Below are 24753 nucleotides of genomic sequence, written 5' to 3' on the forward strand. Positions count from 1 at the left end.
TCCTTAGAATGGCCTAAAATGCCCTCCAGGATCAATCCCTCACTCTTCCTGCCACCTGAGTCTTATTTTCCAGTGCACTTCCATCCTTACCCAGGTCTAACCCAGTCACAGTGGCCTCCCTCCTGTTCCTGAAATGATTTAGACTACAGTCCCGCTTTTATCTCCCTCTGCCCTTATGTTCTCTCCCCCACACAGCTATATGGCTCCTTCCCTTGCCTTCCTCAAATCTCTGCTCAAAAGTCCCTTCTCAAAGAGGCCTATCTCAACCACCCAAATTAAAACTGCAACCTGACCCTTTGCCCCAACAGCCCGAAGGACTCCCCTTATCCTGGCCAGTTTTTCATAATTATCATCTTCTAACATACACAGAATTCACTTATGTCTACTATTTATTGTTTGCTCCCACTCCCCCACCCCCCACCCCCACATACATTAGAATGTAAGTTCTATGAGGGCAAGGAATTGTACCTGCTTTATTCACTGACTCATCTCCAGTGGCTAAAAAATAGGTAGGTATATACTACGAACTTAATGAACGTTTGCTGAATGACTGACTAAATGAATGTATGAATTACACAGCTGTCATAATTGAGTTACAAAGTATTTTTCTGAGATATCCATAATCCATATTATATGCAAAACACTATGCTGCTAGGCATTATAAATTTAAAAGGAACAAGAAAACAAGAGTCCTTGACCTCAATTTGTGCCAAAATTGCTTTACAGGTTATATTAAGGAAAAGGATACCACACCCACTTAATCTATTCGCCCACTTCCTCTTATCTGCCACATACCTGCTTAAATGCAGAAGTTTGCAATGGAAAAGAAATATGTCAAGGATCTGAGCTTTAAGCAGCTTAGTCTTTTAAGTAAATTTCCCAAATAATTCTTTTAAGCAAGACGATTGCATAAATTATCGAGGACAAGATGAAGATCTGTGTACTTCAATGTATGCTAAATTACAATAAACAATTAACTTTAAGTGTAAACATTTATAATTAATATTGATTGCTTAAATGAACATTCGATATAGTTTTTCAGACCTTTAAGAACTTTCGGTTTTGTCAAAACTTATCAGGTGTCAGTAAATGACATCTAAGCTCTGTTCTTCCTTCAGCTCTGAAATTGGGGAAAAAGTGTGACAGGTCATTTTTAAGACCCTGTGGTTTACAATATGACATTAGTATGGCTAAAGTTTGTTGTGGAATTCAATCTCTAAAAATACTATAACCTCTGTTGTAAAACGTGTTGTGGAAGGAAGGAGAAAAAAAGAGAGGGAATAAGCAAAGAGACAGATGGACAGAGAGACAGACAAAACAAACCATACATTTGACATCCAGTCTGGTCTTTTGAAAGTGAGACATTCATTTTACATATGAAGACTGTATGTAGTATACCTTTAAATAAATATGTTCTAAGGAAACAAGTTTTAAGGAGGTACAGGGAGCTATTTCCACTTGAAAAGAAAAATCTTGCAGGAGAAATTAGTCAAAAAGAAAGGCCATACTTGCAAAGTAACTGAAAATAAAAATAATCACAAACTGAATATTATCCAAGATGTCACTGTTTTTAGTAAACAAGAGAGGAGAGATCTAGTAGTGTCATTTGCAAAATTATATCATGTAAAACAAATTAAAATAAGGAAGCATGGTACCTAGGTCAGATGCGGCACAGTACTATGCAGGTTCCACACATGAGGCCCCTGTCCTGGTAGACCCCACATAGATGAATGTACGTATCTCACATGATCAGCCTGGCTTTTCTTTCTCCTCTCTTTCTATAGGAAAACAATAAAATATAAGTATCTATCTATGTTCATGGCATACTGCAGGTTAGAATGAGAATGCACAAAGGGTGCTGAACAGACAATATCGGATGGCCTGCAAAGTTTCAGTGAAATAACCATTCCCGTTTAATTTTCCTGAAGCTTTGCAAACACATCATTTCTGAAAGATCTCATTATTAGGAATCCAACTGATGCTTAACTAAGGAAAAAGATCAACTTTAGTAGCTAACAGCCATTGTCTTATTCTGAACTACGAATAAACGTCTCCTAAACATCTATAGCTCTTCTACTTTTCTCTTTCTTACATTTCAGCCAGAATATGACAGCAATAAATGTAACTCTCCTTATTCAATGTACAGATGTTAAACTCTGTAAAGTTCTGTACGGCATCAAGAAACATTTCAAGAATCTCATTAAGTGCTGAGAAAACTTGCCTGAATGCCCACATTAACTCCTCCTTCACATTTCTTAAACATAATTTGTTTTTCTGAATGTTTGGGGGAATATATAAAAAATAATCTACCAGATAAGGAGGGGAGAACCTCTAGCCAAAAACAAATACATAATTGTAAATGGAGGGAGTTAGTTTAAAAATAATTCAGCTAACCCATATGTTCCATAAAGTTATGTCCAAGACAACAGCAACAGAACCCTTTAGATATCCAACCACCAGCAACATCTGCCCCTTCCCCCAATCCTACAATTCTTCTATAGAAAGCCTGACAAGCTGAACATCGCCTTACAGACCCAAGGAAAAAAGTTGAAGAATTGTTTCTTTCAATTAGTGTATTATTCATGCAAAAACTAAGGAGCTCCTTATTTCTCTCTTAAGTGCATTAAAAAATTTCTTTCAAAAGGCAATATTTAATAACAATCTAATAGACAATCTAATAACTATACAACTGATGAATAAACAGAGTTATTGTTTTATGATTAAAACTTTTTTTCATAATATCCTTCATAAAACTGCAATTTTCAGCCCAATGCAAAAAGCAATTTGGCTTCCTCATATTAAAACTTCTCCCCCAGTCCCCCCGCCCCCATCCCAAGAAAGTTGTTCTGTGCAGTAACATACTGTACAGGTTCATAGCCTACGAGCAATAGGCTATACCACACAGCCTCAATGTGTACTAGGCTATACCAACTAGGTTTATTTGTTATTGCACGCTCTGCGATGTTCACACAAGGATGAAACTTCCCAACTCTTTTCTCAGAAAATATCCCCACTGTTAAGCAACACATTACTGTATATTTATCTATGTAAGCACGTATGTGTGCATATATACATGTAATTAAAGGACAGAATGTTTCTTGTAAAAAATTTTCAAATTCAGTGAAACACATTTTGGCTATGAAGAAAAAATTAAAAAAAAAAAAATCCCAGGTTGTTTCACTGGGCATGGACTTTGCATAGAATTCCTTGAGTTTTCTTCTTTCAGTAATTCTAGATCAAGAGCAGATGCTGAGCACTAATACCATGGTGATATTTTAGCAGTGTTTTATTAAGAAGATAATAGTAACAGAAAAGGATTCCCAACAAGATGCTGTCAACTCTTTAAACATACCTTGAAACTGTCACTAATGTTTTATTATGATCAGTATGTTGATGGTAGATCAGGCATCTATTAGGAACTGGACACTGTGCTGGGTCTTCTATATAAATTATCTCATTTTATTTTCAAAATAATACCATGGTTTTAGGTACTAATTTTCCCTTTCAACAATGAGAAGACATAAACTAAAAAAAGGTTAAATAATTGGTCAAGGTCAAACATCAGGCAAATGACAAGGCTAGAATCCAAGAGATTTTTTTTTTTAAATCCATGGTAATTCCAGTTCAATAGAGTGTCTCAATGGATTTAAAGGCTCATCTCATTCTTTCCATAGAGTAGGACACGCAGAGGCTTAAGTTAGTTATCCCTTTAAATGATCTTGTCATTTATGATGGCTTCTAGACACACTTAGAATGAATTCCCAGCTCCTAGCAATGGGCTGGCCCCTGAACTTGGCTCAAACACCTTTGAAAATGCCAACCATATTTTCATCTCAGGGCTCCTGAACTCGCTATTCCTCTGCCACTGAATCTTCAGATCACTCAGGTCTTAGCAAAAATCTTAAAGCTGCCTTGCTTAACAATCACCCCAAATGAACACCCACCCACCCACTTACCCTCACCTCCGTATCCTGTTTTTTAATTGTATTTACCCGTATCCGAAATTATCTTGTACAGGTACCTGTTCTTTGTTTATTGTTTGTCTCCCTTCTAAAATATAAATGCCCTAAACATAAATGCCCTAAGAGGAGGGACCCACTACTGATTTCTTAATACCTACGACAGTGTCACACCCACAGTGTGAGCTCAATAAAAATTTGTTAAGTGAATAACTGAACTCTAGATGCCATAGAGATGAATATATAATTAGATACAGGCCTGACCCTCAAAAATTTGTAAGGGGACAAATAGACAAATAATTCTACAAGACAAAATGTTTTAAGACCATAAGTGAAATAATAACAAAGTATTATGTGGTTTCAAAACAAAATTTTAAAAAATAATATACCAACATAATATTAAGATCTACTTAAAATTCCATAGAGAAAAAAAAAGAGAGAGAAGGAATAAATTAATGCGGAAGTAGAAGAAAAAACACTCCTCCACCCCATTTTCCCTCCCTCCGTGTCTCTCTCTCTCTCACTCATGTTATTCCTCAGACCAGATATGCTCGGTTCAGTCATGGCTTGGGAGATATAAATATCATTGAAATTCTAAAGCAGTTCTGAAAGAGAGGATGCCTCAATTGGTATGCAAGAGATGTTTCCTCCCTCGAATACATTATGAACTTGCAGCATGCTAATATGCCATGCAATCATAAGCACCAGATGGGGCAGTAGGCAGTACATGTCCCATCAAACCTCAAGAAGATGTATTAATGTTCATGCTCTTAAAAAAAAAAAAAATCCTTTGCCTGTATCCCTAGACTTCCACATTTCTTAGCATTCGGTTACTTTCTCTCAAAACACAGTCCTCTAGGGCTCCAGGGCTGCTCCTCTTCACCAGATGGTGCCAGGAATCATTTCAATCTATTTTATCACAGGAGGCAAAGGCCACAAAGAGTGTCAGGCTATGCTTACTGAAGGTACACCAAGCACAAAAGAGAACAACAGAATATACAGGAGACATAAGAAATAAATCATCTCCAGGTACTAGTGATGAAACATTTTTTAATTACTCTTAACCCTTATTTATGTTAACACGAAGAAAAATAAATCGTTTTATTTATGTCCAAACTTTCAAGACTACCCGATATTATTGTGAAATTGAGGTCTATCCAAATATTCTCTAAGGATGATCAGCTAAACTAACAAAATTATGAATAATCATAAGGTGGCCTCAAAAGAGGCAAGGGCATAATACATGGTACCTAAGTGGACTGAAACAGACCCACTTCCTTAAAAGCAACTATCGGAACAAACTAACATCCCAAAATTCGGGTTGAAATATACCCTCTCATAACTATCTCAATTTGGTTGTAATGTGTGGGTATCTGAATATTTCATTAGAAACCAAGGTTCTAAACAAATACATTATTTTTAATTTCTTATCACTTTTTTAAAGTACATCATTTAAAATAAATAAATAGCCTTGATTTCTATCCATCTAGGACAGCCACTGGTTTATTTATGATCAAAAAATGGGTATTTTCTCTAGAATATGTTAGACAAAAAATTATAATTTACAACAGTGATTCTTAAACTTGGATATGCTTCAGAATCCCGAGAGCTCATTCAAACAGACTGCTGGGACCACTCTTGGAATTTCTGATTCAGTAGGTTTGGGGTAGGACAGAGTATTTACATTTCCAATAAATTCCCAGGAGATGCTGCGGGTCCACGGACCCCACTTTGAGAATCACTTACTGACATCATTCAGTAACATGTTTCCAAAGTACTCTACGGACCCTTGGGAAGTTTGTGATCTGTGCAGAATATCAGCAATATACTTGTAAAAACAGAGCTAATCTCAGTTGTTAAGCTGACTATCAATGAATTTTTAAGGGCACAAATTAAGAAAAAATACTTATAAAATATTGTCAAATTAGCAAGATTATTCTTTCAAGGTATACTATGTAATGATATTCTCTTAAACTCAAAAGTTCTGCCCTATTCCTTTCAAAGGCTTCAATGTAAATGTTGAAACAAATATAAGAGAGCAAAATATTTAAAGAAAGCTGAATGAATATAACAAATTACATGTTTTGCAAGAAAATATAAATCACGAGCTAAATGAATTATCTTAGCAATCTCTCTGGAGTCTTTAGGATAAATTTTATCACCCTATCAAATTGCTAGTCATGTAGAATTACTGGTAGAAGAAACTGTTGGCTGAATTTACTGTGTAACTGAACAGATAAATATTTTATTAATATTTGCCTTTTGCTAGAATCATACTCAATATGTCTGGAAGACTGAAACCTCACACCCGTCCTTGCAAACTACATGCAAGTGGTCAGGAACAGAAAGAGCTAATCTCCCAAAATATTACGTACAACTATCAAAAGCCCTCGACTTTGTTTCTGATTTCAATAATTATTCCAGAAAGGGTTTTTAAAAGTGTTATATGTTATATTATATTTTTAATATATATGATCATAATAAATTATAAGACTTATAATACATGCATTTTAATAAGCAGCTAGCCACCAATAAAACTGTATAGCCAAAAAATAAATTAATTATTTTTCCTTAACTCTGAAAAAAAAAACACTTGATATTTAAATACTATTTGCTAAAAATTTTATGACTCAATTCTTAATTTTCCCCTTATAATTAACACATTTTGTGCATTTCTTCTTTAAAATTTCTGTGAATCCCAGTCCACCTCTCATCTAACTCACTTATTAAGCAAATGTTTGTTTATTACCTTTTACATGCCAAACTTACAGGTAGCCTAAAATGTAAACGGCAGCTTTATCGACAAGAGTTGATGATGCCTAAAATGTCTATTTTAAATAACAGAGAAGAGTCTGTATCTTGAGATCTATAAAAAGTTAGACAGAATTCAGCTCTCTAACAACAGTTCCTATCAAAAGACATGAACATCAGTAAGGCAGGAAAAGCCTTCGAGTCACCTAAACCAATGTCACAAATTTAAAGTGCCACTTATATCTGAAAAAAAAAACAAGATGGACTTTCAGCCTTTCACTTAAGCATGTGCTTTATTATTATACTTAATATCCTAGGTTTAGTTATCCGGTTTCAAAATTAGCAAATTAATAGACTTAGTAAAAGGGTGGGCACATTAATATAAAAGGAGTGGGCAGAAGATAGAAAGAGATTTTTAAAAAAAAAACCCTATTAAGTGAAGACAAAACTCAGAAAATCCCATCAAATGTAGACAAAACTCACCAAGCACAACAGTCTAGAGCCCTTTTGTATGGTTCAAACACTGTCCCCTATTCTTAGGTCCAGAGAGCATCATTATCTGCCTTTAATAATTACCACTTACATGTAAACTCTACTTTTTAGGGGTAAATAGCAGGTTTACAATCATTATTACCACCATTGTGCCAAGTAAAAGTCAGCTAAGCAGAATAACTGTCTCTAAGATAAAACTGAAGTTTAGGCAGACAGTAAAATGACTTGTTCCTGGTAGGACCACTAAGTGGAAGAACCTGATTCACACTAATGAACTGACATTTTCAACGCTTCCTGTGCTTTTTGATAGATGGTCTCATAAAACATAATATATTAAGCGCTCACAATATAAGTCCTAATCAAAAAGCAAAAAGGTAAAAACATGTTCCGCACAAACTGATCAAGAATATAGCTAAGTATGAAAACCATGGCCATTCAAAATATTTGGTCAATAAGTACAAAAAATTTCTACAATTAAATAGAAGCAAGTCTGTGGCTTACAGAGATAATGTTCTGCTCTCTGAAAAACACTACAAAATGGTTAAATTTTTCCTAGAGTTTTTGATAAGAGTTGTATTAATATCACACTAATAGGGTACCAAATGCTTTACTTTCAGAATACATGAGTAAAATAAAAAGATATAAAAACAAATAGGAAGAAATTCCTCTATATAGCAGTTAAATAACAACGGGTAATTCCTCCTTTCAACAAAGTTCTTTTTCTAGAAAGTCTGCTAAATGTACAGAATAGAAAAAGTTTTAAAAACCTGATTGCATCTGCATTTACCAATTTTTTGGCTATGTCACATTTGGCAAGCAAACACCGGTATATAAGAGAATGCCCAAGTAACTACGAAGTTGTTTTGCCCCTGATTTCTATCACTCTATATTTTATCAACCAATGATTAGGAATAACATCTATGAAAAAATTAAATGCTTTCTAAGGACAAAATTCTTCATTCTGATTCCTTTAACATTTTCTTGTTTCTAAGCTATACAAATACAACTAATGCTAGAGCAGAAAGGAAGAAGAAATGTAAACAGGTCTTTCAAATGAAGTGTTCCCATAAGTACGCAGTTTATAAATTCAGATATAACCATAATAAAGAGGAAATAATGCTCATCTTAGAGGGAAAATGTCAGAATCAAAACTTTTCTTCATTCTAGTCATTTCCTTCTCAGGACACATGTTAAGCATCTCAAATGCAAGTATATATAAACTGTTAGCACAGGACCCTCAAATTGTATTATGTATCTTCCTCCCACTAACCAAGAATCATTAAAGCAAATAAGTCCTGTGGAAGGCAGTGAAGTTAAATAATGTAAAGTTTAAATATAATCCAATGATATGATCAGAAGCTCAGCAATCGTCTTTCTCAAAGTTCCAAACAACTTAGCACCCCTTTAGAATCATCCTAGATTATAAAGAATGCTGCTTATTTTGTCAAACTTTTTAAGACTCTTGTTAAAGCCATAAACACATGATAAATCCACCCTCTAATATCTCTTCTTCCTAAAGAGCATTTCTGCCTATTAATTACATAGCTCTTTAGGTCAAACTCTTTACAGTATCATGTTCTCATCCATGCTTTCAAAATTATTGTCTTGCATGAGCATCAAATTCACTGTATGATGTTAATAAACCACACAGAATTAAAAAAAATTCCTCTAATAAAGTGAGCCTTTTTACAGAGTATACTTATCACGTAGCTTCTAAAAGGAAAATGTGAAAAACAGAGAAAGCATGCCACAATTTTAAAAGTCAGTGACTTTTTTTGGAAGGGGAGGCATTTGGTGAAAAAAAGGTATCTGCTTTCTTACAGCAAACTCACCTTCTGGAAATACTATGTCTGCATGACTAGAACCTCCTGGGTCTGTGACCCATGGACACCCAGCAGTTTCTCTATCAAGAGATCTGATTTTTTTTTTTAACCACACAATGTTTAACAATTTTGTCTGCCAATGTGTTGAACATACCGTTTGCTTTCCAATTTTCTACTAATCCAAAACACAGAAAACCATCCATCTGAGCTTCTGATCAACAAAAGAGCCAGGATTACCACATTCCAAAAGCCTAGAAAGGTGATGTTTTAGTTAACCAAATAGAGCTTTGTCAGGGAGTAAATTTACGATTTCTAGGTTTTTCAAAATAATGACTAGCTCCCTGATGCCTACTACTCCCAATGCACTCTTTCAAGAGGAGTAGGAATACAGAAAGAAATAACCACCATCCTAAACTGTTTTATCATTCTTGATGATTAAGGCTAATGTTTTCATATTTTTACTTTTCGGCAAAGAGAACTTTATCTTTTATGCTACTGTATTTCAAATTTAAACATTCCCCTTTAAGTGTTTCCATCTAGCTTCCATTACAAAATACCTTCTTAACAAGCCACAACATACCCCTCCTCAAAAAGGAAAGAAGAAAACAAAAAAAGGAATCCAAAATCAGCAGACAGACCAAAGAATCTTTGCCATTTAACTGTATCTATGCGTCCCTGGGCAAAATGCTTTATCTATCTGATCTTCAGGTTTCAAATAGATCACGTGATCACAGAAACCCTTTGCAGAACTGTATGTATTGAGAATTAGAAAGTATAAAAAGTGCCTAGCTCAGGGCCTGCCATATACAGGGTTTCAATGAAAGGCTGCTCTAACTATACTATCAGAGATTTATTCTGTTCCTAAATGACAGTTACATATTCCCTTTGAGATTAAGAAGACCTCCTGATTGAAACTCTATGGGTTGAAAAACATAATTAAACTAGACATTCTCAGAAAGTACATTTACATTAATATTAATTAACGCAAACAGCTGTTTGAGAAAGCTAGCCAGATAAACCTACTTCTTGGTCAGGTGTGAAATCCTATTGTTCTCAATTTGTGAGTCATTTCAGTTAATGACTCATTTCACTAGATATGGTTAGATACCAAAGAACTGCACTGTACACAAAGAAATTGCTTTTGATAAAACTATACCCTCTGCCACACAAATGAAAATTTAATAAACAAATGAATGTCCTGCCTTCAGTATCAGAACAACAAACTAAAAAATGTTAAATTGCATTATCAGAGATCCAATCTGGAGCAAGCAGGTGCTAGGCAAGACTTTCTAATAAGCATTAGATTGGTCTACCCTTCCCCCTATGTCCTCAATTCTTCATCCAGTTAGATACTACCTTACCCCTGGATTCCTTTACCTGTCTCAGGCTCCTATTACTCTATATAATAATTATGGCATAATATTGCTTCTCTGCCTAAAGCAATAGAACTCAGAACGTTTTGAGGGCCTAGAAGGACTAAATCACAGTTATCTGGTCCTTTGCACATTTTCAGCAACCTACAAATATCTACTTTGGTACCTGAATTTCCTTATTACAGTAACTTTTCAGTTGTCATAGTTTTACATTATTTGATCTATTTAACACTTGTAATTAACTACATTGAGGCTCCCTAATTTCAAAACGATTATAAGATAAATTTGATGGCACACCTTTGCCATCAAATGGCTAAATGATTACTGTTACAGAATTTTTCTCCTAATGCTCTGCAGTCCTGGAGAAGGAGAAAAAAGCATATAGTAAAAGCAATTCTGGGTGGAATATAAAGACACCAAAGACTGACATTAATATAGTAATGTGACTTAATGTGTATATGAGATTTGGAAGGATCACGGTAAAGAGGGTGAACTAAGAAAAATTTCTCACTTTAATAAATCACCTGAGCAAGTTGCTAAACCTCTATGAGCTTCAGTTTCAATATCTTGTAAAATGGACGTGCTTGCAAGATCAACCTTCCAGCTCTAAAATGTATTTGCTCCTCTGATGATTCAAAGGGCTATTCTAAATATTATAATTACAGTACCTTCTTTGTACGTATCAAATATCAGTGATGAGGTGACTAATACACATTTCAACACAATATAATGCTCACTAAGTGAATGTTTACTCTAAGAAATAAAAATAAACTAGTTGTCTTCACAAATGATCACCCTCCACCTCCCAAAAAAATATTAAACACATAACTTTTTCAATAAATCATTAACTACACAGAAAGATGCCATGTGAAAGAGATCAAGTACTCAGAAATATTAACAGAAAATAATTTAAAAAGAAAAAGGGAAAAGGTGCCAGGGTGTGAAAAGAAGTTAGAAATTCTAAATGTCTGCTAGGAAGAAGTAATGTCTACACAATCTACATTTATAATTGGATATTTGCAGCTTATATAGTATTCTTATAATAGCTGGCAGGAGGTTTGTTCGCTACAACAACCTAACACATTGGCAAACCAACTTGCAAGGTAAAACAGAGTGACAGTGAATGCACTATTGTGTTTTTTTGTTCTTGTGTAAGAGCATTTAGATATATCTATTTTAAAAAAAATTACCAGGTGCATTATCCAAATGTTCAGTTACTAGGGACACTAACAATTGTCTGTCCATGGCAATTTCATTGCTGTTTTTTACACAAATCATTACTTGCAAGCACTGATGTTAAAAACAGAAAAACGGTCTAGTACACAGTGGCTATAAATGCCAAATCAATTTTCAGCAGATAATAAAGTCCATGTTTTACAATCAGCAATGCACTATTTTACTACCCAAAAATGTAAGCTAATAATATATAGCTCTACTAAATGGAAAATGCAGATATGCTGTTAAAAAACAGGCTGGCTGTGAGAGGATGGATCATTTCTTCAGGGACCTTCTTAAAGCTATGTGTAAGTGTTTTGAAAATATCACATGATGTGGCCATGTGTTAAAAATTACAGCCAGTTAAGTTCTCTGCTAAGAAAAATATGTGGGCAATTTATGAAATGCACTCCAGGATGGAGATGTCTTAAGTAAAACCAGATTTTGAAAACAAACCTTTTTTTTTTTTTTTGAAACTTGAACTTAAAAAAAAGTTCCATGCACATCTGGAGAACAGGACCATTGAGAAAGGGTGGTCTGACCTAACACTAGCCATCTTCTGAAAGAACAGCACTATTTCTGGGCTACACGGACTGTCCTTTTAAGGAAACAGTTTGGAAAGCATTTTGTAGGTCAACATATGTTCTTTGATAATATTATACAAAGATTGATAAAAATATCAATGTTTCAGAAAGCTTGGAGTCATCTCCTCCAGAAACAACACAATTTCCAAGGTCTCCTAGCCTTCTCATAAGAAAACATTGTCCTTTTCTTAAACACAAGGATCTAGTTGTTACAAAGTGACAGGCAGTGAAATATTTCCTTATATTGAGTTAAATCATAAAAATCATTTAATCTATTTCTTTAAAGCATGCGTGACCTCCTTTGACTTTCATAGTTCATTTGTAACAGTATGCTATCAACAACTAGCATGTTTCTTTTTAACTGAAATAGTTCTAGAAACCTTTAAACTAAAAGACTTTTGTACCTACTCATCCACACAGATAAGTATGTCTTTGAATAAATTCAGTTTGTGTATACACATTTCCAGGGATCCTCATTTTTATGAAAAAGGGTCCCAAATCTGAGAATTGTTCATTCAAGTTTGATACAATCAGGAAACAGTTCTGACACATGATGACTAATAATAATAATAAAAAAATAATAAATGATATACATATATGTAGCCAAATAAAAAAGTGACAATATCAGATTACCTGAAACATATCCTTTTACTCCTCTACACATAATGTCTTATTTAAAAATATAAACTCTGCCCCAAATAGTTAAAATTATTCATTAATATAAGTACATATGTATGGATTAAATATGCTAAAAACATATTAAGAGGTAGTCCATCCAAAAGCAGAGTTTAAAAAGTACAGATGAGTCTCAAAAATAGCCAAGTGTTAGATCTGCTCAAGTATCTTCATTCTAGCACATGCTCATAGTCACAGCTGTTAATATATTCTCTGCATTGAAGTACAAGGTTTTCTAACACAGTTGAGGGAAAAGAGAGAGGGGGAGGGGAGGAAAGGGAGAGAGAGACAAACACTGCCCACACTTTGTGTTACTGCTTTAGAACTCATTAGATATTAATGAGTTAACAGAAAAAAAAAAACAAACTTATCAATGATTCTAAAACCTTAAACACAGTTCAACGTATTTTAAATTTGAATGCTTTGAAGATTAATTTAAAATCATGTAATTAGGGGTTGCTAGGGTCATAACTAATCTCTTTCTCCTATTATCATTCATATGTGGCTTGGGTTTATTATGGGTTTTGTTTTAGCAAAACAAAATACAGATTCTAAAATGCTGATAAACCAGATCATTTAACACATATTTATTAAGAGCATAAAAACAAAGGTTCAAATTATGATACATAAAAATGAGATGAAACTGCTATAATATTCTGGCAAAATGTAAAACAGAAGCACTTTTTCACACTAATTCCCTAACACGCACCCAATGCACATTACATTTTTAGGTGCATGTGCATATAAATAAACATGAGAGCTTCAAAAGTTAAAGCAACCTTTCAAAAACCTTGGTCACTATCTTTATGTAAATTGATTTTCCCCATATTTCATCTACATACAATCCTCATCTACCAAACTAATGAAAAAGTGTGGTTCAGTCACAAATGCATCCTTTCTGCACATATGTCAATGACGATGTGGACTAAAAGACACATCCTAAAGGGACAACATTCTTCAAACAACTGGCAATACCTACACACAACTGTGGTTGCAGAAAACCGGCAGATAATGTTTCAAAACACCATCTGTGAGGTGTACAAACTCTGTGACCAAGCACAGCCTCTTCTCCCTGTCCTACCCAAATAATCTGCACGATTCAACCAGCTGGAGGATCTCTATCTGCCGTGTCTTTTTTATCTGGAGAGAGACTGCTCAAAGTAAGCACAGGGTAACACAGATAGTTCTTGAGAATAGCAGAAACGACCCTTTCCCCCCATCAGGCTTTTTTCTCCATAAGCAGAGCCTTCCCTGGCAAGATCACAGGAACATTCTGGGCTCCAAAGATAATATTTTTCAGAGGAAATTGACATGCACTAAATTTCCAGAACCACAACAGCTTCGGTAATTCAGCAGACTTTGTATTTTTAATTAACTGATTTCAGTTATTTGCCTGATGACATCTACAGACTGTGATTTAGGGCAAGACTGGTATTATTTGCAGTTCCAAAGCTTTCTTCACTTTCTCTGACATAAAGAGCTTTTTAAAGAGACCTTATCCCAGGGTCCCACCATAATCTGAAAACTCTCCACAAATGAAATTTCTAGGATACAAGGTACAGCCACGAAATCCAGAACATAAACAATAGTTCCTACGTGAGCTAAGTCGCTCAAGTAAATTGCTCTGGCTAGTTTTCCCTCAGCTTTTAAAACACACACCTCCAAAATTTTAAAAGGAAGGGCTCCACACCCTGTACCCATGCATTTAGATCTTGATGGCTTTCTTTATGCCACCTTCCACACATCACCTCTGTCACCCCCAGCCTCTGCCTACCCACAAAAAGTACAGCATGCCATGGGGTAGGAGGTATTTTCCATGTCTAATAAAAAGTAAGCTTTCCTCTTCTCAAAATCAGAGAAAGAAAGTAGAGCAGGGTAACTCACCAGGCATCCTTGAATGCAGGGTCCACACAGAAAAGTGGCTGTCTCCTAAAAGCCAGCGCAATCAGAGCTCATGCCTCCTGTTCTGGAATGAGCGCAGCAGAGAGAAGAGAGCCGTGAGAAGGGACTGGGACGGCATAGCCAGAGGCAGGGTGCTGGGCGCGTGCGCCTGCCAGGCAGAGACAGATGGAGAGCTGACACTCCGGATTGCACTTGGAGGAGAAATGTGGATGATGACAGGAGCACATGTGGCCTTGAACCCAGCCCTGTCTCTTCAGGCAGAACAATGACAGGGATGTGTGCGCAAAGTATCACAGCCTCGGCCTCCCCTTACCCACTCTACCTCTCTCTGCAAGTTCCAGAGCACCAAAGAACAGAAAGTAAAAAGCAAAATGATAAGCTATTTGCTGAATAATTCATTCTCCACCACCCCCATTCAGTTACAAATTAACCCTTATTTTGCCAAAAGAATGGAAAGTCGACCTGCTCGAAATGAAAGGCTTCCCTTCATTTTCTCATAAAAGAGAATTCTATTAAAAAAAAAAAAAAAACAAACAGGCACAAACCCCAAAGCTTGTTTATTGAACTGGAAATCCAAAACAGTATAAAATCATTTGTATAAAACTTTGTATATTGTGCCAGTTCATCATACTGAACAAATTATCAGAATCATTCCTTTTGTCAGCTTCTCAGTAGTATGTGTAAAATAGAACACTTTAAACGCAGAAGCAGACCACTTTTATTTTACTAGACTGCTTTTAACCCCCTGGGATTCCTGAGTTGATAGGCTCCAAACATTTTCAGCTTACTTTCCTTTGCTTTGCATAGAGATCCATGGGAGATGAAAACAAAATCTTCACTGTAAAGCCTTTTCAAAAGCTGAGCAATCATGTCCTCCTGATTTCTGATTTTTTGCACACCCTTAAATGTTTATCCTTCCCATGAATAACACATACCCGACCTGGTTCAATGGACTCTTCCCTATTAAGCTTTAATGGACACCATGATATATAAAACTACAAGCCTTTGTTACAGTGCTTTATCTAAAGCTGGCTATTTTCCTCTCAGCAGTCCCTCTTTAGTCCTTTATAAAACATTCTTGCCTCATAGGAGAAACATATGCCTGTCCGCCTTGCATGCCTTTTCTAAACACAAAAAAAATGCCGGGCAAAAGGAAAATACTGTTCTTGTCTAAAACTCTCCCTGACGTTTTAACACTTGCAAATCTTTCCAGGTCTGTGTGTATTTGCTTCAAAAACAGGGCACAGGATGAAACAGACGCCTCAGGCTTTACCTTCCCAATGTACCTTCGACCCACAAAAAACAAAGAAACAATTCTATTCAGGAGTCTCTGACCAGCCTGTAAGCTCAAAGAATATGAGACAGGCGCATCCCCTTTTAACTCTTGCTACCCCTTCACAGTCTTCCACTTCTTATTCTACACTTTCCGCATACTTTTAGCCTTCATCAAATAGATTTTTCCCCTACTTGCTGCCGCAAAGAAATCATAAAAACCCATGTAAAGCACAGGCAGTGACTCTAACTTCTACCTACTCACCCTTCCCACACTTCTCTGCAAGAATGCACACAACCTGTCTCAAAGCACACCCATGCATGCACACACACCCTACACAACCTAAAAATAAATCACCTTTCATAAACAGCGTCAATCAATAAGAATTTCTATAGCCCCCAAATACTGTACCCTAGAAGCACTGTTTCATCTAGTGATCCCCTCAAAAATCCATCAATGTCAGAGACAACTTGTAAAAAGACTATAATTCATAATGATTACTCTGTTCTGTCACTAATAGTATACTGTATCCTATTTATGAGGCCAATCTTTTTGTTCATCTTAGTTAGATGTCACTTGTAATGAGGTTCTGTGTAATGGATTTCAGTATATAGATAGTTAAGCACCAAGCTCAAACATTCGTATGACGGAAAGCTTTATTGCAGGCATGAGTGTGATAATCAATTAAGTCTTGCTATAAGAGTGTTTATGGAATCCAGCATCCTAAATCTGTAAATTTTCATTTTCAAAGAGAGGATTTTTTTTTTTTTTAAAGCCACTCAATGACTTTTTTAATACTTTACCTATGTTAGAAGGAACATTTTCACAGTGGGAAATCCAACCTTTCATCAATATGCACGGTGATTCACTTCTGAAATAAAAAATCATATGGCAAAAATGCATTACACTTTAAGAAAGCTGGGTGATATCTGGTTTTAAAACCAATCTTAATATCGGTACACTGCAACTCCCTAACCCATACCTCAGAAAATTGAACTTCCATATGCTGTGTGATTATGTATCTTTTCTATGTGTAAAAAAAGCTTTTTAAGCTGTTATCTGACTACAGTAATTGCCACTTTAAATTGATCCATGTCAACAAAACCCAGATCCCTGGAGATTCTCACCTAGAAGTCTGATTGCAGAAAGAGACTAACTGAATGTATGCGCTTCTGAGACTAGTTCAGCATTTTCTCAAGGAACCAGTTTCCTCCTCCTGTTCTTCATCAGTGGAAGCAAGCAAATCAACAACCCCATTTGGCAGTTCTCCCTGAACACAGAAACCTGGATATGCAGTTCTAAATAGTTACTTACACAAAATAACTTTCCCTTTAATAAACAAAAAAAAAAAAAAAAAAAAGAGTAAAAGTCTCCAACATTCGAATTGTATAACAAAAATAGACAATCACTAACATGACAAATGCATTAATGTAGGAGAATGGAAGAAAAAATACAGATTCCAAGTTTTCTCCAGTGAAAAACACTGTCCTGCATCCCCATTAGTAAACAAATTTTAAAAATTAAAATATATTCAAAACAATCACAAAGAATACATTGCTGACCAATTAAGTACTTTCTTGGGAGAGCCATGTCAGTTAATGCACATCTTTTAATTAAGAACGTGGAACATTTTTAAGGCAATTCGTCAAGAGTCATCTAAATAATTACCTTCCGAATTGGTAAGTTTAGTCAACCAAACACCAAGATCTCCCCCAAAATACATAAATCGGTTTTTGACAATAAACTTATATTATTCACTAGAGAAAGACAGTATGATATTGTATTACTCCAAGGTATTTTTCACTTGTTTCCAAAACAGGCAAAGTCTATCATACAAAATTTTTCTTTTGTTCAAACCTGACCTACCAATAGAGACTAGCAGTCTACTGAAATCACCTGCAATTAATGAAAGCTCTCTACACCGGTGAAGGGAGAATTTGAGTTAAAGCTTTTCTCCGGATCTTCTCAACTTTCCTCTCTGTTTCTAGTAGGCTTTGACTTCACACAGTGGGTATTAAGTGAGTTAATTCAGAGGAGCTGAAATCTCATTGATCTTAATTGAAAGCAATACACCCAAGCAAATACTTTCCTACCCCATCTGCTCTGGCCTGCCACCAGCTATTCAATACAGGAGAATTAATAGTTTCAGATATTCTAACTGACCCAATAAAGGCACTCATTTAAAGAGGGCTGCATTAACAAAGTAAAAAAAAAAAAAAAAAAAAAAACAAGGGCAAAATGGGTTCAAGGGGAGCATTTTACTCCTAGTTGCCTTTAACAAAGCTGAATAAGGCTTGTTCTGACTTTTTATGTGCAAGACTTGATAAACTGAATGAGAAGGCACTCAATGATCAGCCAATGAGCATTGATGAATGGTCAGTAAGACCCCCTCTTCTCTTAGAGGACAGCCTTCCACAAAGTGGCACACCAGCTTGAAAGGGCGGATTCACTAATGTCCAGATTTCTCCACTTGCTTGTTCCACTCTCAACTTCAGACCACTGGCCACCAAATGATGCTGACATATTGGAAAATAATGTTTTATGGGCAAGTGGTAAAAAATAAAATGGAGGCATTAGCTCTGCTTTCAAATTCAAATCTGCTAGTTTTGTCAGACCCAAAGGTTTTGATTTTCCACCCAGCTGGAAGCTATTAGTGTTTTCCTAAGGCATCCCACTGATAGGGCAAACCTACCTAACCTGTGAGCTGTTGAGCTAAGAGAGATGGACCTCTCTTTTGGATGATTTTCTAACTTCTCATCACTTTGACAGTCAATTAAATAGATACAACACCTAATAAAAATGTACATTAATTTGCTCCTGCCACTGAAAGATACCTGAAACTGTATTAAATAAAGGCCATAATAAATTGTCTCCTGACAAAGATAAATCTAATCATATTGTGTCTGTGAGAAAAATGGTTTATGTTTTATTTAGGCTACAATATAAGATACAGCCAACCACAAAGAAATCAGGGATAGAAAAAAATTAAGTTAAAATGTTCACTGAAGTCTCCATAAAGGTAAGAGAATATCTGTCAGTTTTGCTCCTTTCTGTTACTGTCTGTTGTAAACAATTAGACACATTCCCACCGTTTCCCTCAAATGTTTCCTTTGGGGGAAGTGACTAGCAAGCAGCTGAGCCTCCTCGACTTTGAGCCAGCCCACAGAAGAATTCACAAGAACTTTGCTTAAATGACAAAAGAATAGGAGAAATAACTGCCATTTTAAGAATTTGAAGGGTACATATACATGGAGTTAAAGGGTTATTTAGGGATGTTCAAGAGAGCCTAAGTGCTAGCAATTAGATGGAATCGAGGAAAAGAAAACTTGCTGGGTAGAAGAAGCTTGTCTTAGTAGGTCATTATACAAGACATCACAGAAGCAGAAAAGCTTTATTACGTGGATCATTTGCAACTAGATGACAAAAGCACCATACAACACATTGTTCCATGGAGAACATACTGGATGGTGTCAAGAAATCCTAATCTACCAGGGCAAGTGGCAGGTCCAGAGCTAGATGTCACAACCCTTTACTTTCACCTATGATATGTCAAACTCGATGACTCAAGTCACTTTGATTTTTGTATCTTCATTAGCTAAAGTGTGTTAATAATGTGCTCTAATGTGAAGATTCCAATATATTATTTTTTAAGTAGTAACGATATCCTAAACTGAAAAACCAAAAAGAATCTATATCTTTTTCCATCTTCAACGTATGTGTACAGAATAAAATGTTAGTTATATTATTTCAACATTTTTTAAGCAATATATTTGATCCTTAACTCTGTGGTGGAAGTATAATTTTCTCTACATATGAATGAAAAGATGTGTATTAGCACATTTAAGTATGTATGTACATTTGTGTGTAATTGTGCAAAATAAAATCTGTTTGAGATAAAATATCACATCCTAGAAATAAAATCTATATTCCAATTATTATGAATTGTTTCCAACAGTGCCAATGCCTTTAAAATATCACAATATTTTGTAGTCCTTTTCCACCAACTTCTGGTTTTCAATACCTAATATTCAAAAATATTCTGAAATGCTATAATAGATTTAACACTTGCATTGACTGTTCCATTATTTAAATGCGAACTTCACATCTACTATCATTAAATGTAGATTACTTCATAGGCATCTATAATTATTTAAAAGTTGTAGATGGGGTTCAATTAATTCAATTATTTAAAAAATTTTAAAGTATAACACTCAGTAATCTACAAGGCTGAACTCTAGCTATATTAAATCTGTCTCTTCAAATAAGAGCATCTCCCATTAAAAAAAAAATCTTTAAAAGTACACTTGCATGTAAATCTTCAAATTGCCATTTATAGTGTCCTAATTTTTTTATAACTACAAAAATCAATCAGATAATAGAGAAGACACCATAACTACCCATCCCTTATCCATTTGACAAGGACTGTAACACTAAACAGAAAACCTTTGTTTCAATGTCACCACCTCCCCATCCTGACTAAAGGCGAGTCAGTTTTGTTAAAACGCAAGGGTGATGGCGTATGCTCCAATGAACTTTCCCTCCTCTCAGCATCAGAGACAAAACCTGCAGCTCTGCTCTGTGCATGCAGGCAGCCATCTGGACAGCTTTCCCTCGAAGCCCAGCCCACACCACACTGCAGACAGAATTCAGAGGGCTTGAGAGCTCTGTGGGGCTATTCAGGACATACCAATTTCACATTTTCTGCTTGTATGCTTGCAACAATAAATGCTAATGAGGACTATGAATGACAATTTTAAAGACAATAAAAAGGTCTCCAAATCCCTTGCAAATGGAGACACTTCTCAAAACTTCATCTTCTGTTACAGAGCAGTTAAGAGTCTAAAGAAGAAAAAAGGATAACCCAAGGAACACAATAAGATGATCAAAGCACAACTGAATCTTTAAGATTGCCAAAAGAAAGCAATCAGTGTAAGTCCATGAAACAACAGATCTCATCACTGACCCTACAAACAGCCCTGTGAATGCATGAAATACCTCAATTTCTACTGCCTTTGCCTTCTGCAGACATAGAGCTTAATGAATGTAGTTCCTGCTAAACACCGATTTTTTTTTTTTTTTTTTTGGAGCTTGGGAGCAGTTTTTTGGAGCAGTTGCCCAAAAATAATTATAATAATCATCATCACACTTTGTTGTAGTATTTAATGTTCCACATATCTTTAAATAAATATAAGTACAAAATAGTCCTCTTCTGATAACATCTATTCTTAAAAATAATGCAATGATTCTCGGCGGTGAAATAATAAACCATGTTTATTATGCCTTTTTTAAAATCCTTATCTTCCAAATGAGGATGTGTTACATTTTGAACCAGAAAAACTAACAAATATTAATTTCAATGCAATGAAAGAACTGAACAAGACATTAAATGTTTTGAACTCGATAGGAATTAAACTATTTTACATAGCAAAAAAGTAAAACAAAAGATTCATCTTCCTATAAATTGTGTAAAGGGTATTCGTTAACATGAATTAAAACACTTTCAACAAAATCCACCAGGTGGAGCAAATACACAGCAATAAAATAAAAATCTCAGAATTTTTTCATCATATTCTTTTTTCACAGGACTTTTATCTCTAACAAACTGTCTACTTCCATCTCTCCAGGAAAATCTATGCATACATACTAATTTACCATGCTTATGAACAAATTCAAACACTCAAAAATGATTTTTAGCTACCATGGGTTCACTACAAATTTTCATTCCAAAACTGCTTCATTTGTTCAAATAATACTCAGTACATTTGCTTTTAAAACAATGTAAAATTTAAAATTAAAATTTAAAATTAATAACCCTACTGGGTTTTATCACATACATCCCCCTCCCACTTACCGCATAAGTCCAGGCAGAACAGAATTTAAAACTATATATTCTGAAATGCACTGAACAATGGTTAAAACCTATAAATCTCGACTAAAATCCTTTACTCTGCATGCAAATTTCAATTCTCACTCTGACTCCTTATTAAAATTATTCTTAATTATAGACACCAAAATCTTATTAAATTTTTAGAATACTGTTACTCTTTTACCTATCATACCAAAATGTCCTATTTTCATTCCTGTCGGTGAAATGACACTAGTCCACAGTTCCTAAAATAATTTGTTTTTTTCCTTCTCCTTTCTAGAGCAATTAACTTGCTCCCACTCTCTTCTCCCACAGATCTGATTTTTCCTTGCCATTTCTCTCCACACTTACTGAGCACACTCAGCACAAGGCGCCAACCCCACATTCTTGTTCATATTTTCTTTTTTAATTCCTACGCCACCTGCAAGCCACAACTCCCCATTCACTTTTCGAGTCCTCCAAGTTTTTCTCACATTATACACTGTCTGATGCCAAGGCTTAATGCTACAAATGGTGCTAATGTTACTGGTGTTTAAGAAAGCTCCAGTTGGATAGAACTAGCAAAAAGATGGATCTTAAAAGGAGGGGATACGCAGAGTCTGTTAGTGGAGGACATCAGTTAGGCGTGTTGACTGTGGCTTAAGATATATGTACATGTTCTCTTTTTTCATATTTACACTAATGCTGAAAGCAATGCAGCAGGGTGATACATAAATACACACACACGTGCCTGAGGATACACATAACATTTGTGGCAGTGCTACTTATGCTAGTGCACAGTAGATCATGGTGATGCCAGCTCCACAAGACATACAAGGATAATCCAATTACTTAAGTGTATATATACTTTTCACTGGAGTGGTATACAAACACAGAAAATATTGACATTTCTTTCATAAATATAATGTGAAAAAAAGTTTTTAGAATAATTCCTACCAAACTCTTCCCTGCAAAGTACAATTCCTTTATTCTTTGTAAACGATGGAATCGATCCCCTGGAGCTGTGTTATGCACAAGACAAAGGTACCTACCACTTTCTTTACATGCCCATAACTCCTAGCAACATTAATGGGACACACATATGTGCATCTAAAGGGTAAATGCCCTTAAGTCTGCATGACAGAATCTTAATGAAGCAGTTGGAAAAAACCAAATCACTGCACAAATTTCACACTTTCTCCTCCCTTTACAGGAAACCCCACCACCACCACCACCTTTTCTCCCTCACCCCATGGCTCCGACTTCCCATCAGCTCACACTGTGGAGAGAGAACCTGTTGGATCTCCTCTTGGTAAGATAACATCTTGGTTATAGTCTGAAGATCTCCTAAATGGCTCTGTCTCCAAGCATTCCTCAGAATATTTATCCTATACTACCCTCAAATTGGATACACATTTCTGTCCAAATATTATTTCTCACCATCCCTAGCTTCATCAAAGAGTATAGCCCTTCCCTCAGCAAATGTCCAAGTCCATATTAAATTCTGAGGGAAGAAAAAACTCAGCCTTAAAAGTCCTATCATCCTTCTTTAAAGATGGACTATTCTGTTTTCATAGACATATTAATTTTCCAAAACTGCTTCATAAAAACAACTTCGGCATGACTAGTTCCATACTGAATTACTAAGTGAGTCTGATCCCAAAAAGTAACACATGTAGGACACAATATAACAGGAATTAGGAAAATAAAAACCCATCAACTAAGACCATTCCTCCGCTGGTTAATGTCTATCGTTGATAGAAGTATCATTTAATAGCAAGGCCAGAGTTTAATGTAAAAGAAGCCAAATTTTTAGATCCATTAAAAAATATATATATCAAGAGTGTCTGTCAGTGTAGTCCAGAAGAAGAGAACAGGGGCCCCAACACAACACTGGCAGGAACCTCAAATTCCTGACCAAACCCTCTTCCACACAATGTCTCCAGAAAGAAAGGAACCCAGGGCAGGAGCAAGCCTGACACTGGCTCTGGCGCACAGACAGGGCTGGCCTTGCAGGATGTGAGAGCACCAGGAGGCTGTGAGAGATACAGGATTTTCACACACTCTCAAGCTGATTGTTTTGCTCTTCAGGTAATTAAACAAGGAAGCAGAGCTGCTGGGTCTGAGCCTGACCCTGAGGCTGAGGCTCCACAGTTCTGCCTATCAACTTCCGCAAAAACTGCCCAGAGCATCAACAGAACATTCTCTTCACTCTCCCTCTCACTTCCTTCTCCACCTCTTCCTAAATCTGACCTAGAAACAAATCCTCCCAACAAAACATCCACAAAAAAGTCTGAATCTATTTGTAATAAAAGCCGGTGTGCTGTTCTCTGTCATTACCTTTCAAATTTTAAAAAGCAAAAATATTACCCTAAAAAAGAAATTTATCCTAATGGCAGGAACTTCATAAAAATTCACATATAAGAAATCGATGTAAAACACTGGTATCTTAATCAAGATGGATTATTCAAAGAAAATAATGCTGAAATAATCTTTTTTTCTTTAGCATGTGTTTGATTAAAGGTGTGAATCTTCAAATTCAAAAAAGCTCCCCAAGAAATAAATAATTTTGATATTCCAGTTCACAAATTAAACATGTGTTGTGTAATTAATATTATTTTCAGTTTTGATAATGAGCATTATAAGCAGCATGTGCCACCTATGATCTGGTTTATGATGTGTCATTGAAAATCTTATTAAACAAAATTCTAAAATATTTCTTGTGTACAAAGAAAGCACCATTAAAACTCAGGAATACAAAAAAAAACATGCTTTAAAAGATAAGAAAGTGGTACAGTTATATACATATATATGACATAATATATGCATACACATATATAAATATTAAGCAACAATTAGAA

The 24753-nt window shown here is 35.5% G+C and overlaps 1 protein-coding gene across 9 annotated transcripts in view; it reads right to left on the reverse strand.

The window, feature by feature from the left end:
* The window catches only part of RUNX1T1 (RUNX1 partner transcriptional co-repressor 1), a 134519-nt gene that overhangs the window by 83761 nt on the left and 26005 nt on the right, over positions 1-24753 (reverse strand). Inside the window, exon 1 of one of the 9 annotated variants that reach the window (XM_016147799.2) lies at positions 16851-24660. The exons of 6 other annotated variants lie outside the window; for them this stretch is intronic. In XM_016147799.2, coding sequence (XP_016003285.1) covers positions 16851-16950 — 100 coding nt within the window. In that variant the 5' untranslated portion in view covers positions 16951-24660. Of the gene's footprint in view, positions 1-1655; positions 3921-14756; positions 24661-24753 lie in introns of those variants that run through there. 2 more of the 9 variants (XM_016147807.2, XM_016147809.2) reach the window with 2 other exon arrangements.

This window comes from Rousettus aegyptiacus, unplaced genomic scaffold (genome assembly GCF_014176215.1).
Source record: "Rousettus aegyptiacus isolate mRouAeg1 unplaced genomic scaffold, mRouAeg1.p scaffold_m13_p_15, whole genome shotgun sequence".
In the NCBI taxonomy this organism is placed as follows: domain Eukaryota; kingdom Metazoa; phylum Chordata; class Mammalia; order Chiroptera; family Pteropodidae; genus Rousettus; species Rousettus aegyptiacus.